Here is a 16495-nt window from a genome sequence, read left to right on the forward strand (position 1 = left end):
AAAAAAAAGAGAAGAATTCCAAATGTAGATCATAACGTAGTTTACATTTAGTCATTCAGCAGACACTTTTATCCAAAGCGACTTACAAATGAGGATAATGGAAGCAATCAAAATCAAAAGAGCAATGATACGCAAGTGCTATAACAAGTCTCAGTTAGCTTAACGCAGAACACATAGAAAGTTTTATTATTATTATTATTATATAATAAATAAAAAGAAAACTTTTGGTATAGTAGAAGAATAGTAGGAGATGGTGTTAGAGGCCTTTTTTGCTTTTGTTAATTGTATAATAAAAAAAAGAAATAGAATACAAAAAAATATTAGAAAAGCTATATATATATATGGTCATTCCACCAGGAGGGAACATTTAATTTTAAAGTCTGTGAAAGTGATTTTGTGCCTCTTTGGGATGGCAAAATAAAGCAACGTTCACTTGGAGAATGCAAGCTTCTAGAGGGCACATAAGTCAGAAGTAGTGAATTTAGGTAAAGGGGTACAGAGCTCGTGGTGGTTTTGTAGGCAAACATTAATGCCTTGAATTTTATGTGAGCAGCTATTTGTAGGCAGTGCAATTTGATAAACAGAGGTGTGACGTGCATTCTTTTTGGCTCATTAAAAATTGATCTTGCTGCCGTGTTCTGGATTAATTGTAATTGTAAATTAATTGTAGTTCTTTCATTATGCCTCCATACTGAAAATATATTTTTAACATAGAAGTGTAATCAAAAGAACACATTTAAAATGGAAAATTACATTGTTTTTTTCTCAAAAGCTGCCTTCTCCTTTTAAATTTATGATTTAATATTCCCTCTCAAGCAAAAAAGATTTGAACCACAAAAGAGATTTGCAAATTCATCAAATATTCCTTTAGATGTGATCTTTAAAATAAAGGTTTCACACAGACGAAAAATTGGAGGTTCCCCAAAGAATCTTTCAGTGATCAGTTCTTAAAATTTTCTAAACGTGACAAACATGTTAATTATCTGAAGAAACTTTTTCCACAATTTAGAGTCTTTTGTGAAATGTAAAGGTTCCCTGGATGTTAAAGATTCTTCACGGAAACATAGATGTCAATAATGAACCTTCATTTCTTTTTTTTTCTTTCTTTTTTTAAGAGTGCATATTCTCCTTAAAACTCAAGTCAAACAAGCCCTTGACAAATTTGAAGTTTAACCAACACAAACTATTAAAACAATGTACAATGCCAGCTGTTTGGTTCCTCTTGACATTTTATAAGGCTGCAAAATTAGTACATTTAAATACCAGAACTAAGTTCCTTAGTGTTAAAACCATTGGTCATTTTTGCATCACATGTTCTACACATTTGTTTATAAACAAAATGTTCATTGTTAGTACATTATATACAGCCATTCAAGCATGTAAACAACTTTATGGAATAAATCATGATTAACTCTTAACTGTGTGACTTTAGGAGGGTCTATTTCTACAGACTCTTCGACCCAGGTCCATTAGTTCCTTCCTGAATTTCTCTGACATAAAAACGTAGAGAATGGGGTTGGCCACTGTAGAAGAGGTTGCCATTATGCGAGCAAAGGTAGCAAAAGGTCCAAAGTGAGGTAAAGGACCAGCCGCTTTATCATCCTCAGCTATTTGGGCAAACATCAAGCCATAGGATGGCAGCCAACACAATGCAAAAGCCAGCACTAACAAAGCAGATGTCTGGGTCACATGCACATGGTAGTGCTCCAAATGGTCAATCGGAGTTGTGCGGCCCTGTCTAGTTGTTTTGAGGAAATGGTATATCTTGACATAGGCTATTACAATGATCCCAAGGGGAAATGCAAAAGCAAGTAGGAAATGGCACACTCCATATGCCAACTGGCCTTTGTCAGACAGGAAATTGAAACAGGCCAGGTTCTCATGGGCTTTATGGTTGTCCAGTGTCCTCCAAGCAAACTGAGGTGATGCCAGGATGACCGCTGGTATCCACAGTACACCCGCAACTACTTTTAAATGCCCCTCTTTACGCCATTGATATGCTTTTGACTGATGGACCACAATGATGTACCGTGCAAAAGCCAAAGTGGCCAGCGTAAAGGCACTCGCCGCTGTACACATCGCACTCAAGAAGCTCACAGACTTGCACATGAAGCTTCCAAATGGCCAGTGACGGGTTGCAATGGCGACTGTGTGGTATGGAAGACAGGAAAGGAGGAGAAGGTCTGCCACACTTAATGACATAAGAAGAACATCCGTGCCATTTGCATTTGTTTGTCGGAGTCCTCCTGTCCTTCCTCCACTGGGCTGTCCAAGTCCTCGCCGCATTGTACGACAGATGACGATAAGAACCAGGATGTGTCCCACCACCCCGGTTACCAGGATGAAGCTGTCAAATATGGGTACCAACACTCGCTCAACATCACTCAGTCCATGACTGGAACTGTTCGTCTCTGTAGTCTCATTAACCATAATGGAGTGTCCAACAATTAACAACAATCTGATTATAAATGTAATTGGTTCTTAATTCCAAGTATTATTTTCATGCATCTCTACAAACAGTTCTACAACATTCATGCAGCAAATACTGTACAAACCTGGACAAAGTTTTACTACTATTTCCCTTTCGAGGCGTCTCTCAGACCATTAGAAAATGTTCAAACATTTGTCAACAGTCCTCTGGTTATACAGTGTACATCCTTGTGCATTCTTGTAGTTTTGCCTGTGAGGTCCAGAAAAGATTATACTGTACAGTAGTCTTGATAAAACGCTCTGGAATGCATCAATAGTTAATGATTGCAGGACTCCAAGTGCAGAAATACTATTGGTTTAGTTCTTTTCAGGAGAAACAAAAAGTTGCCTGAAATCATTGTTTATTTGTCTTTCCACAGATTTATTTCCTCTGTAATTCCTTTATAGATATGGCAGATGCAAAGCCATAACAATGTTGCACTTGCCTGTAGTGACTTCAGTGGTTGCAGATGCATTCCAAGGATTTGCTGGATATTCCTTCAACTTCAAGATTAACTTCACAGATTCAATGTCTATGAGCTCAATAATCCACAAAATCAGTCTGCTGGAACTCCCATGGTATTATTCAAAAGATCTCGAGTGGAAAGCCGTGCTTCAAACGGAAACTTAAACAGCCAGAGAGAGGCAAGTAAAATGGCCTTTGACCTGACAGCAGTGACGCAGTGCCTATAAACACAGAGCTTTGTTTAACCACCCATTTAGTGAACTGTCAAGTTAAGTCAGTAGATATAACGTCCAGCTTCTGTCTTTGAATTCTTTTTATCCCAGGCCCTTAATCCATGTTTTAGCCTGGGAGTTGACAATTTGTTTGCACAGCTTTGCCATGTTAAAATAATATGATTAAATCACATTTACCTCCCAAAATTAACATTTTGACATAATTTTATTCACTCTTGTGTCATTCCAAACTATGGAACCTTTGGAACACAAAAGATATTTTGAAGAATGTTTTTGCCCATGCAATGAAACAAGACATTTAAGTGTGTGTGTGTGTGTGTGTGTGTGTGTGTGTGTGTGTGTGTGTGTGTGTGTGTGAATAACCCCATTAATTAATACTGAGGAATAAGAGTTACATAATCTTACATTTCCTTCAAGTTCCTTTACAGGAAGTGTTACAGTAAGTCATAAATACGTCATCAGATATGTTTAAAGCACAAAGACAAAGGTCAAAACATAGAGATAAAGTGTCCTGTACATAATTTAGATTGTCAGTGTAACTGCTGACTCAAATACCCACATCCTTGAAGTCTTAGTTAAATCTAATGAATCACCATGACTTGGTTAATGACATAAACCTTTAGACAGTATATGCGTTTATGCATTTGTGTTTATAGACTCAAACGTATCTGATGATTTTTAAAAGTTTTCATTAGGACTGAACAGAGAAAATAACAATAGCTGTCATTTTTACTATTTATAAAGTTTATTTTTTTACCACTGCATTTAATGCAGTTCCAAATAAAACCTTAAAACTTATAATAAAACTTCAAAAAAAAAAAATACATTTATGTCACTTGCTAATGTAAACAAGTATGTACTTGTTTCACCTGGACATGCTAGTAATGAATATTATGTTAGATGTGATAGATGTTACATGTTGTGATATATCATATTTGGGCAAATGTTTAAATGTTTAATGGACAGAAATGTTTATTCGATTAAACCCCAATCCTAAAATGCACATAATTTACAATCATTTAGATTTTAAAGAAGGATCATTTGTGTTAGTGTTAAAATAAAATTCCAGAACACATTGTTTTTATGTTAATGAATTTATTGAAATGCTGGGGTGTGTCAGAGATATAATGTTTGCCAAAAAAATACACTTAACACAAACACCAGCAAGTGTTTTACATGGAAACATGCTCTGTTTATCATTTGTCAGCTTTGAACTCTACAGCTTAGTGACAGTGAAACCAGAAATGTCTCTCTGCATCACAGCGTAGAACGAGACAAGCCAGCATTTGATAACCGGCTTTGAAGAAAGTCTGTAGTCTGTGATGTCCTCCCTACAGACACATTCATAGATTAAACAGATGTATAATATGAGAAAACGATCAGTAGTGTACGTATTGTTAATCACGTACCAGCTCGCGCTCACTTCCTGGTCATTTATTTTTAGAGTTGGTGTTTGTGATCCTTGAATCTCCTCATATGAAGCATCAGTTTTTCCTTTAATATTATCAACAGTTATTTAACCCATATTGGTTTAATTAATAAAGCAAGTTACAAATCAAAATGTACTATTTGATTGCTAAATTGTCAATTTACCTAAAATGCCTGTCAAACTGACATCTTTTGGCTGTTGCCGAACAGCAGGCCACAGAAACATGTCCCTTTTTTCCTTATGGAGAAGAATAACGATGTGAATTTTTCCCATGGTGACGTCTATTTCATTGCTCCGTAGAATCAGAGACACGCTGATGAAACAGAAAAGCTGAAGAATGAATTCTATCTTTCAGGTTAACAAAGAGCTATTACATACACAAGTTTAGTAAAAACACATATAGTTTAAAGGTATTAATATACCCCTCAGTATTGTGTTGGGTCGGTTCCTGGCCCCATAAGAACTCAACTTGATTCTGGCCATCGTGGTATCTGATAGATGTTGTGTTTATAGTCAGATGATGGTTTGTTTTGTAATGAAAAGTAATTTGATGGAATCCATTTTGTCCAGTCAGGGATTCTCCATTCATAGAGAACTCTAGGACACACAGTGTATGTACAAAACATTCAATTTAAGAAAAAGATGATTTTCAAAAGGATGTGCATGTAGTAAATGTGTAATAGTAACCTGAAGCTGAATCCTGTAGGAGTCTGAGTTTGTGAGGAACAGGAACATCAAAACAGAGTGGCTTAGACTGACCAACAACAGGCAGCAGGAAACGATTGCTATGAACTGTTGGAGCTAAAACAGAACATAATCAAATGCAACATCATCATTTTTCTATAATTTTATAATAATTAAGTTTGAGACCTTCTTATGTACCTGACACTGTAGAAATAACAGTTACCCTCCTCAGATCTGTGTGCATTTTAGCTAAAAAAAAAAGAGGTTTAGTAATTAAAAAGCCAAATACAGGCTATTAATAATAAAGCTTTTCATGCTAAGTCAGTTTAGCAATAAGTGAAATTATTATTATTATTATTATTATTATTATTATTATTATTATTATTATTATTATTATTGTTAAAGGTTTTTGAAAAAAGAAGGGTACAATGTCATACATACCATCAGGTTCCAGAAACTCAAAGCTTGGGACTGTGAAAATTAATGTTAGGCATTATATAGACAATAAAATACTTTAATTTCTTATGAAGTACAATAATGCAAAAATTGATAACTAGACAAGTCATGCATGATATGCACATGACAGCTGTGTTTATTCATTATTAAATCTAAATAAATATATATATATATATATATATATATATATATATATATATATATATATATATATATATATATATATATATATATATATATTTTATGGAGGGGTTTCAAGACAGATTTTAGAAAAAGGGATAGCCTTAATGATCATGGTCAACAGAATACTGCTTTGTGTGAATACTATGGAAGCTATATGATAAGGTTGCAATTTCCATTTTCCATACCAGGCATTCCACCACGGAGCCCTTGACGATGACGCAGAAGAGGAATATGACCAGCACCACCATGTCTTAATGCTGAGATATAAAACAAATTATATTTTTTTGTATGTATATATGTGTATGTATATGTATGTATATATGTGTATATATATATATATTTTATGTATATATATATTTTTTATATTTATTTAAAATTATGATTTTTTCTATTTGTCTATCTATCTATCTATCTATCTATCTATCTATCTATCTATCTATCTATCTATCTATCTATCCATAATTTATTTTTTAATTCAAATATCATAACTGGATCTTCCAGTGAAAACAGCAGATTTCTCTCTGGCAACGTATGCAGGTCTTCTCCAGTGACCCTCCCTGAACTAAGTGTTGAAGAAGATGGGAAAGAAGTTGGTTTTCTTCTCAAAATTCAATCAACTAACGGACAAAACCAAATCCACACCCTACATTTTCTTGTGTGTCACAATGCAGCAATAAATGTCTGAGGTTACTGCCGTTTCATTTGTGACTAATCTAAATTTCTGCATTTGTTTGTGTAGATGAACTGTTAGTTCACCATTTTATACCTACCTTTTAAGCGACTCTGAGGTCTACGATAGGGTTTCATTACTAATTAAAAAAGAAAGAGAAAAGTGTTAAAAATTGTTAAACTGTTACAATCTGTCATTTTCTTTTACTTCAACCTGGAAACATGCAAAGTTGAACTTTCTAAAACATGAACATTCTAAAAAAAAAAGAATCATAACACAAGATTCTGCACTCATTCTTGACATTGAGTGGAAAATATCAGGCTTAAATATCATGTCAGCTCGACTGTTGCTTTTATTGAAGCAAAAAGAGACATACTTAAGTTAATCAATTTAGGTTTTAACTCAAATTGTTTATGAAATATTTTTTAAAGAAAAAATGACAATAGTAAATTAGAACTTTTCACAAGTGATCTATGACTTTTGAACTTCCTTTTGCATAAAAATAAAAATAAATACAATAACTAAATCTATGAAGTTCATGACTCTTATACAGGAGAGTTATGTTTTATATAAGCAGTTTTTTAATCATATTTTATTACATGCAATGTTTAACCTGTGATACAGTTGATACATTCTTGTTTAATACTTTTATACATAATGTTTCATATCGTCACTGTGGTTATTGTACTGTATATAAAATCAAATATTAAAAGTCAAATGTTTGTACACTTTTGTTTCCAAATTTCTACAATGTTTCAGTTCTCACCTGGAGGTCTGGGTGGCGCTTCTCCCTCTTTGGGTTTGTCAGCAACTTCCACGTCACCTTCTTGTGGTTTAGTAACGACCATAGAGGTGAGGGGAGTGACAAACTGGTATTTCAGGGAGAGTTTAAGAGCTTCTTTCTTTTCATCCTCTTTCTCTTGTCCTTTAAGAAGTACCCTGAGATAGAAAGATGCCATCAATGTTCAGCTTAAATCGCAGAATGTCAGTTCACTCATAAACTTACTGTCTCTCCAGAAGCTGCTTCACTGTAAGGTAGGCCCACAACCTTTGCATAAAATCTTCATTCTCAGGTGGAACATCACTGGGGTCTTTTGTCATTATAGTGTCCTGATACATCACATTGTTTCCTTTCTGCTCAGAAATAATAATACTAGTGAATATTTTTATTAGGAATGCTGTCAGTACCACTTTCACACATAACCTGCTATAAAAACAAAGCTATTATTTCCATCTCCTACACAACTGAACTGACCAGTGATCCTAATAATACAGTATGCCACTAAAGAGAAGATTAGTGAAGATCTTACTGATAGTGCGATGACTTCAGTGGTGAAACTCTCCACACTGTTGTCTGTTATTTGTCCTGACACCACAATCTCAGAGCCATTGAAGTACAAGCTAAAGCTGGTCTTGGTAAGGTTTGTCCCTCCTGGGTATTTAAGTTGAATATCAGTGAGGAGAGGGACGGCAACTTCTTCATAGAAGCCCTAAAAATCAAACAAACTTTAAATGTGCTCAAAGACAGAATCGTTCAGCATTAAAAATTAATTCTCAGCAGATCATCTGTAGTTCCACCTGCAGCTGTAGATCAGCGTCTGAATCTTCATAAATCCTGCGAGCAACTCCACTATTTTCCAGTGACATCTTTGTTAGGAAGTCAAAGTTAACATCATATCCAAAACCAAGACAATAGAGGGGAAATTTAGTCCCAATGGCCTCTTTCACATTAGCCATTATCTTCTCTTTGTTGGTTTCACCTGTTTAAAGATCATAATTTGATGTTTTTGAGTTATTTGAAGGATTAGCAATGGACACATAGGCAATTTCATATTTCTTGTTGTATTCTTTTGTATTCTTGCCTTATTCTCTTCCTGACAAAATAGGAGCCAAATTGGTTCGGTTGGGAAACCTGCAATCTGTGATCGTGTGCAGTCTCTGATGCTTTATTTATTAGGGGCCACCTATGTCACCTATTGTATTCGTTAGTTTTCTTATTATTCTTCGACTCTGGAAGTCTATGGCACCCCATAGAACTACTTGCGGAAAAGTTATGAAATTTGATATACCCAACCCCCCCCCCACCCCCCCATGGCGCTGGTCCTGAGCTGACTAAATAAACTAATACAATGATAAAATGCCGTTTAGCTTGTGTTTGTCAGTGTGAATCTGTGCCTGTAGTGGGATCTCCATCAGTCAGCAGGATCAGGATGGAGGCTGTTCCCTCTCGTGGATGTTGCTTGATTATGTCCACTCCTGCTAGAGCTGCAGCGTTTATGTCAGTGGCTAAAGGAAGACCAAACATAGTTGTATCACTGTGAGGCATAACTTTCTTACTCCTTATTTATGTGCTCTAACTCACTTCCTCTATCTCTGATCTCCTTCACGAAAGATTTCGCATTCTCCAGATTTTCCTCAGTAGCTTTGAGGAGCTCACGCTTCCAGAAGTTAACTTCACTGTCAAAGGTGATCAATCCAAAGTGGTCATCCTCATCAAGATCACTTAAAATCCTTAGCAGTGCCAAACGAGTCTAAAGAAAAACATGTCAGCAGATCTGGAAGTTATTCATTCTCTATTATGGATGCATGCTCATATTTAACATATGTGGACAGTTTTATTATTAAAGAAATTCCAAAATCCCTGTTCTTATAGCAAGGAAATGCAGAATGCTGCAAGATTCTCCAAAAATGTTCTTCTAGGGTGTTGCAATTGTAATGGCCCAAGGTGTTTCTGTATTTGTCCTCTAGGTGGAGTTGTTCCATGGTTTGATCTCCCCCCTGAGCGTGCATCAGGAACACCTGTGATTGGCTTGGGGATAAAACCTTGGACTGCGGTTTATCTTTTCCTCTTCAGCTCTGGATTGGTTTTCTTTCATTTACACCTTTATGTATTTTATTGTATTATTATCTGATTAATTTCTGATTAAATGTTTATGTTAACTTTACCACTATGTGTGGCCTCCCTTTTGTTGTGTTGCCTCACCTAGAGTCAGGTGGTTGTAACATAATAGGGGCTCCTTCAAGATCAAACTGAGAGAGGCTCAATAGTTTCTTTGGATGTTGGTATAATATTTTTTTGTGGGGGGGCTGAAGAGGAAAATACTGTCCTGCAGAGTTTTGTTGTATATATGACTAGAGGTGAGTGAGAAATTTGCAATGTAAATTTAGAAAAGTATTAATGAGGTTGAACTGTCAGAGCCACGTGAACTCCCGTAATAGGTTTTAGAGTGGTTAATGCTATTTTTTATTTTAGTTTTATATTTTAGTTTGTTGTTTTTGGTACATTGGACACGGGTAGATGGGCTAGACATTGAGCTACATGTGGGCGAACCTGGCTTTTAATTTTCTTCTGCCATTATAGTGATATCTGCCTCACCCTAGTTTTTATGCTTTCTGTCTTACATTGGTCCATGTGAGTTCAAAGAGACTGGGTAGGTTTTGTTCCCCTTCAAGTGAGCTTCGAGCTGCATCCCCCATGCAGGGAATGCTGCCAGCATGACCGGTGTCTGAAGCACAATGAAGTGTCAGCACCGAGTCGTTTTTAGCTTCGAGCATGTGAGATTGCGAGATCACGGGCAGAGCTATATTCAGCTCAGCTATGGCTCTCTAATATGCATGTTATTGTGTGTGGAGAGCCTCACTGGGAGTGGATATATTGAATGCTCTGTGGGGAGACGTTTGCGAGCTTTCTCTCCCAGGGTGTTTCAGGGTGGTTATGGGGAATGTTCCTTCCTGTATTAAGCCAGATGGGTTGATGAGTGGGCTGCCTCCCAAGGCTTCTGGATATTTTTTAAGTGGGCACTCTCTGAATCCCACTTAGTAAGTTTGGGCTGAGTAGACTGTCCCCCCAGTTGAGGGCCACTTCCATGGTCTGGCCAAACTTTAGCCTTATCTGAGGGAAATGCTATTCAAGGATATCTGTGTCCAGCCACCTAGTGTTATGACTACTGCTTACATCAGGCTTTGATCTTTGATAGCCATCTGAGGGTGGTTATATTCCAGCCATTGTTATGGCAGGGAGGGCTTACTTGAATACAGCTGTCTGAGGCTAGCTGTGTTTTACTTGCAGTTTCAGTAGCCTTTTACTGGAAACATACTGTAGATATCTAAGGATAACTATGTACGAGCTCTGTGATTGCTTCCCTGCCTAGGGTTTTTAAATATTGGTCTGCTTGAGCCCTGCCTAAATAGTGTTGTCTCCCCTTATAGGGTTTATAATTAGACAGCCCACGGCTGGTGGCCGCGGCAATTGCAGTGGTCCCCTTTCTTAGATCATAGCTATTTGAGGATAACTATGTGCTAAGTAGCGGTCTCCTTGAGTCAGGGCCGGCCCGTGGCATAGGCGACATAGACAGTAGGGCATAAAATGACTGGGGGGTGCCGCAGGAGATCATCGTGCGCTCCTACACCCATATATTAAAGGGTTAGTTCAACCAAAAATAAAAATTATGTCATTAATTACTCACCCTCATGTCTTTTCAAACTCATAAACCTTCATTCATCTTAAGAAAACAAATTTAGATATTTTCGATGGAATCTGAGAGCTGTCTGACCCTGCATAGACAGCAATGCAACTGAAATGTTCCCAAGTGCAGAAATGTAGCAAGGAGATCTGTGAATTAATCCATGTGACATCAGTGACGCATCTGACACAGAACAGCAGGAAGTCATGGAAGTTGGGGAAGTCGTGGCCTAGTGGTTAGAGAGTTTGATTCCAAACACTAAGGTTGTGGGTTTGAGTCTCACGCCGGCAATACAATGACTGAGGTGCCGTTGAGCAAGGCACCAAACCCCCAAATGCTCCCCGGACACCGCAGCATAAATGGCTGCCCACTGCTCCGGGTGTGTGTTCACAGTGTGTGTGTGTGTTCACTGCTGTGTGTGTGCACTTTGGATGGGTTAAATGCAAAGCACGAATTCTGAGTATGGGTTACCATACGTTGGCTGTATGTCACGTCACTTTTTTTCACTTTCAATAGGTCCAACAGATATTCTCCAAAATGGCACCAGGGTGATGCGGAGGAGACAAATTGTTGAATAAAGTCGTTATTTTTTTTTCTTTTGCGCACAAAAAGTATTCTCGTACTGTAGCTTCGTATAATTGCGGATTAACCACTGATGTCACAAAGATTAATTCAGCATTGCTGTCTATGCAGGGTCAGACAGCTCTCAGATTCTATCAAAAATATCTTAGTTTGAGTTCCGAAGATGAACGAAGGTCTTACGGGTTTGAAACGACATGACGGTGAGTAATTAATGACAGAATTTTCATTTTTGGGTGAACTAACCCTTAAAGCAAAACAATTTCTGACAGTTAACATAATTTTAGTACTGATTGATCATCAAACTGATTAAAATAATGTTGGAATAAAATAAAATTAACATCAACGAAAAATCATAAAATTTGATATCTATGTGCAAGCTCATTCTTCTTAGGGTCTTTAAGTAGTGGTCTACTAGACAGCTTGCCTAGATAGCTATCTCCTCTGCTAGGGTCCCTGCTGAAAAAAAACAGCATATGCTGGTTAGGGTTAGGTATGTTTTGATGCTGGGATGCTGGTTTATGCTGGTCCTTTGGCAGCACATGACCAGTATAAACCAGCAAAGGACCAGCATAAACCAGTATCCCAGCATCAAAACATATTTAACCAGGTTTTTTCAGCAGGGGTTTTAAGTAGATAGCATACTCTTTGTGGTCTAGGCAGCCTTATAGGAAGGTTATTTAGGCTAGCTGTGCTGGACTAGCTGTATGATAACTCCACTGCTCCACTGCTTTTTATGTAGCGGTCTCCTTGAATCCTTACCTAGAAGGGCTAGGGTTGTAAGTAGACAGCCCACTCTTTGTGGTCTGTAGCTTCACATGAAGGTTTACCTGGTTATTTGGCTAGCTGTGTGGAATTAGCCGTGTGATAGCTCGGTGACTGCCACCCTGCTTAGGGTTTTTAAGTAGCGGTTTCATTGAGCCATTTACCAAGACAGTGCTGTCTCCCCTGCTAGGGTTGTAAGTAGACAGCCCACTCTTTGTGGTCAGGGTAATCGCAGTCAATCCCCTTCAGTTAGCCTTCCTAGGGACATAGCTATCTGAGGATAGCTATGTGCTAGCTCAGTGCTAGCACAGACTGCTCCCCTTCTTATGTTTTTTTTTTTTTTTTTTTTAAGTAGCAGTCTCCCTGAGCTCATGCCTAGACAGTGCTTTCTCCCCTGCTAGGGTTGCAAGTAGATAGCCCATTCCCTGGTCTGGGCAGCATTTTAGGAAGGTTCATTTCATAAGACCCTCTGGATATAGCTATCTGCGGATAGTTGTGTTCTAGCTGGGATTGTTAGTAGTAATTTTGAGCTCCTCTAGGCTTCCAGTCCCTTCCGTGGTCTTATGTATCTTGGTTACTATTGCTCACACAGCATAGCAAACTAAGGATGGTTATGTTCCTATTTTGGTTAGGATATTTCCCCCTTATCTGAAATTGGGCTCCCTCATTTCTACCAAGTTATGTGAGCAGCCTGAGGCGTCAGTGCCTTGGCCCCTTTCTGATGAAAGGTTTGGTATATGTCTGTCACCTCTTTGGTGTTCTCTCACCAGGTGGACAGGTAAGCGCCTCAGCATGGCGTGATTGGATATCGTTCCCCAAAGTGTCCCCTAGAGGGGGATGCAGCTTGTTACCTTGAAGGTAACATCTGGGGTTTTGCATATAACTTATGGTTCCACGAGACGAAACGAGACACTTCGTCCCCTTGCCAATGCCTTCAGCCTGCCTGTTTATGTCTCCTCAGACAACTGAGTTGGTGACGTATTCAGCAGGTGCCCTTTTATAATTTTGTTTTACACATGCTTCAGACACCTTCAAGCTGGCAGCATTCCCCAAAGTGTCCCCTAGAGGGACACAGCATCTCGTTCTGTCTCAGGGGATCATGGTTACATGCATAACCCAAGACTTTTTCTTAATTTCAAATTATAAGGAAATGGTTAATGTGGAAGGTTAGTTAAAATGGATTAACTGCTGGACTTTTTGACTGCTCCAACTTTGGAGAAGTTGAATGTCTCTTAAAAGACCAATCGTGCAATGTAGTTGAACAATGCAATTTCATAGCTCATTATATGTTTTTCATTTTGCTGAAATGCTGACATTTACCTGATCTATTTTTCTGCCGTGCATAGAACCACTCTGATCAATGATAAATACCACATTTTTGGGAATACGTGGAACATCAGAGGGCGCAAAGTAGTGGACAAAATAGCCCTTTGATACCTGACAAAACAGAAAAATAAGTATATTATGAATGTCAGTATTGTCTTTTTACTTGGCCAGACATTCAAAATCCTCTCCACTTTTCAAAAACTTATTTTACTCTCATAATCCATGTTATTTTACAAATGTACCATGACTTCTCCTTTATGATTTTGTCTCTCAACATCATATGTTATGAGCAGGTCACCGTTCAGCCCATTTTCTCCACAGCTTTTACACTTGGTCTGTTGATCTCGTGTGGGGTAGAAGGTCACCCATGCCTGAAATAATCAGTTTGGTCATATAGTAACCTTTTTTTTTTAAACATACAAGGTTAATAAAAACATCTAAACTGTGTTTTTAACCCTCATTTAAGCTCTTACGTCTTTGTCTGCTCTAGTGGTTTTGATGGCATTGGCCAGATCACCGGTGCTCAAATCTCCTTTCACCTCCAAGAAGGAAATTCCTGGTTTCTCTTGGATGTGCACATCCATCTGATATGAGGAAAAGAACATCTATTTATGTAAAATTCAGTAATTAAATAATCAGATATTGTCCATCATAACTAATTATCTTTCTTCTTTGTTTCTTCTTCTACTGTACCTTGAAGTCAGCCACTGGCTGCATTGGTTGGGCATTGATGAGTAGCTCATATTTGCCGAGGTGACGCTTTAGCAGTTCCTCGTAGGTCAACTCAAAGGTCACTTTGCCAAAAGCAGCCACTGTCACTGAGGTTTTAAAGTCCTCTAAAGTCCTTCCAACAGATCTGAAAAAGAAACAAATCCCAGCATATTACTAAACATACTACAAATACTTTTTTATTGTCCTAATTAAATTTTTTTTTTTTTTTAAAATCAGTACTTGACCAGTCCAGCACTTTGTCCTCGAGATACTGCTTGATTGTATTGCTGCTGAGCTTCTTCTTTTTCCTTCACAACACCATCATATGTTTTTCCTTCTATAACCCTATGGAGAAAATGACATAATGACGTTTCCTTAATATCCTAGAAACTTACATTTTGAATCTCAGACACATTGCATTGTAAACAAAATTCATCACACAAATGGTAGCATCACTAAATATGTTAATTTGTATGAAAGTATTTGTATAATTAACAACAATTTCTTTTAAAATACATTGAAAAGTACAAAAATTTCTAAATCTATATTTTGTTCTTGTTTGGCTACATTATCAGATGGAACTGATCTGACACCCACATGCTATAAATGGCTTCTTTAACTCTTTATTTCTACTTATATAACACTACTTATGCTCACCCACATTCTGAATTTGCTGATGAAGGCATTCTTGGGAATCTTGACCTCAAACTGGATCTCTTGAGATTCATTCAGTGTGTTTGCAACACGGCTTGTGATGATTGTTGTGGCGTAGCGACTGGTGACCGTGGAGTTAATGTAGAAGCTGTATATATCCACATTTTTTTTCTGTTGAGACATCAACAGTATACAAATCAAAGTATACTCATTGTTTAACAGAAAGTGATTGGCTGGTGCACATTCACTCCTCCTTTTTGCATAGGATTGCTCAAATGTTTACTACTCGAAAATGGCATGGGGAAAAGGCCTTTGGACTAAAAGACAAATATTTTTCAATGACTGCATCTTAGTGTACACAACTGAGCAACAGAAAGTTAGATGGATAGTTCTGTCAATTCAAATAATATTTTTCTCTCAACAATAGTGCTATAAACAATCAAGATGAAAACAGTGTTAAATATCTCAACATAGAGATATTATCTATATAATAAATTATCTATATAATAAATGGTTGGCTTTGTACATTGTGTCGTGGTTTTATTCAACAGATAGATAATATGACAAGCTAAATAATATTAAATAAATAATCAAATAATAATAAATCAAAATACATGATACACTACTGTTTAAATGTTTGGTAATTTTTTAAAGGTTTATTTTTTTTTTTTTTTTTAAGAAATCTATGCTCACCAAGGCTGCATTTATTTAACCATAAATATAATATTTTAATATTTATTTTCATTCATTCTATATTAAACAAGTTATTTTGTGAAATATTATTGTAATTTATAATAAGTTTACATTTACAAATTTTATTTATTCCTGTGATGCAAAGCTTTTTTTCAGCATTATTACTCCAGTCTTCATTCTTCAGAAATCACTATATTATGTTGTTTCAAAGATTTGCTGCTCAAGAAACAGTATTTATTAATTAATGTTGAAAACAGTTGTGCCGAATAATATTTTTGTGTAAATGTGATAATTTATGAATAGTATTTATGTGGAAAATAAATATTTTACAACATTAGAGTTGTCTTTATGGTCACTTTTGATGATTTTAACCAATAAAAGCATACATTTTTTAATATTCAACATAATTTGTAACTCGCATACAGATATTTATTCTGTTTTTGTACCCTGATTCTGACTCTGATTTTGTCTTCTTCATCTTGAACTAAGATTTGACCTTACCTTCTCAACAGGATCTGAAGTGGCTGAGATGAGAAAGACAGCCAAGAGAATCAGCCGGAGAGCTGCTCGATCCATCATGACCTACACAAGAAACTGACCTCGAAACACACACTGCCTTTAAACTCAAGTCCACAGCATGCTATTGGCTGTTATTGACCGGATGAAGAAACCTCCCCCTTTATTTGCAGTAAGAGTCTCTTGAACACCAAATAA

General features: G+C 37.0%; 2 protein-coding genes across 2 annotated transcripts; both read right to left on the reverse strand.

The window, feature by feature from the left end:
• Positions 1 to 539: 539 nt before the first annotated feature.
• Positions 540 to 3328, reverse strand: LOC109051618 (galanin receptor type 1). Its single transcript, XM_019069118.2, has one exon. The coding sequence runs from the start codon at positions 2428 to 2430 to the stop codon at positions 1429 to 1431; it is 1002 nt and encodes a 333-aa protein (XP_018924663.1). The 5' UTR covers positions 2431 to 3328; the 3' UTR covers positions 540 to 1428.
• A 915-nt stretch (positions 3329 to 4243) lies between these two features.
• Positions 4244 to 16434, reverse strand: LOC109051657 (inter-alpha-trypsin inhibitor heavy chain H3-like). The gene is made up of 22 exons (XM_042733801.1): positions 16283 to 16434; positions 15096 to 15259; positions 14675 to 14779; positions 14417 to 14579; positions 14197 to 14307; positions 13966 to 14094; positions 13718 to 13834; positions 8953 to 9121; positions 8766 to 8876; positions 8169 to 8350; positions 7901 to 8080; positions 7597 to 7724; positions 7357 to 7529; positions 6691 to 6729; positions 6106 to 6177; positions 5723 to 5752; positions 5480 to 5530; positions 5285 to 5398; positions 5020 to 5194; positions 4762 to 4910; positions 4578 to 4662; positions 4244 to 4499 (listed from the first exon to the last, which is right to left on the reverse strand). Exons 1-22 carry the CDS (start codon positions 16358 to 16360, stop codon positions 4385 to 4387), a joined length of 2640 nt encoding a protein of 879 aa, XP_042589735.1. The 5' UTR covers positions 16361 to 16434; the 3' UTR covers positions 4244 to 4384.
• Positions 16435 to 16495: the final 61 nt, after the last annotated feature.

The sequence above is a fragment of the Cyprinus carpio genome, chromosome B11 (genome assembly GCF_018340385.1).
Source record: "Cyprinus carpio isolate SPL01 chromosome B11, ASM1834038v1, whole genome shotgun sequence".
Lineage (NCBI taxonomy): Eukaryota > Metazoa > Chordata > Actinopteri > Cypriniformes > Cyprinidae > Cyprinus > Cyprinus carpio.

Coding starts and splice junctions, on each gene's coding strand:
- LOC109051618 (XM_019069118.2), bottom strand. CDS start 2,430: ATGGTTAATGAGACTACAGAGACGAACAGTTCCAGTCATGGACTGAGT.
- LOC109051657 (XM_042733801.1), bottom strand. CDS start 16,360: ATGATGGATCGAGCAGCTCTCCGGCTGATTCTCTTGGCTGTCTTTCTC. Junction 8,351..8,765: donor TGATGGAGATCCCACTACAG/GCACAGATTCAC, acceptor ATCTTTAAACAG/GTGAAACCAACAAAGAGAAG. Junction 7,530..7,596: donor AAGCAGCTTCTGGAGAGACA/GTAAGTTTATGA, acceptor TTTCTATCTCAG/GGTACTTCTTAAAGGACAAG.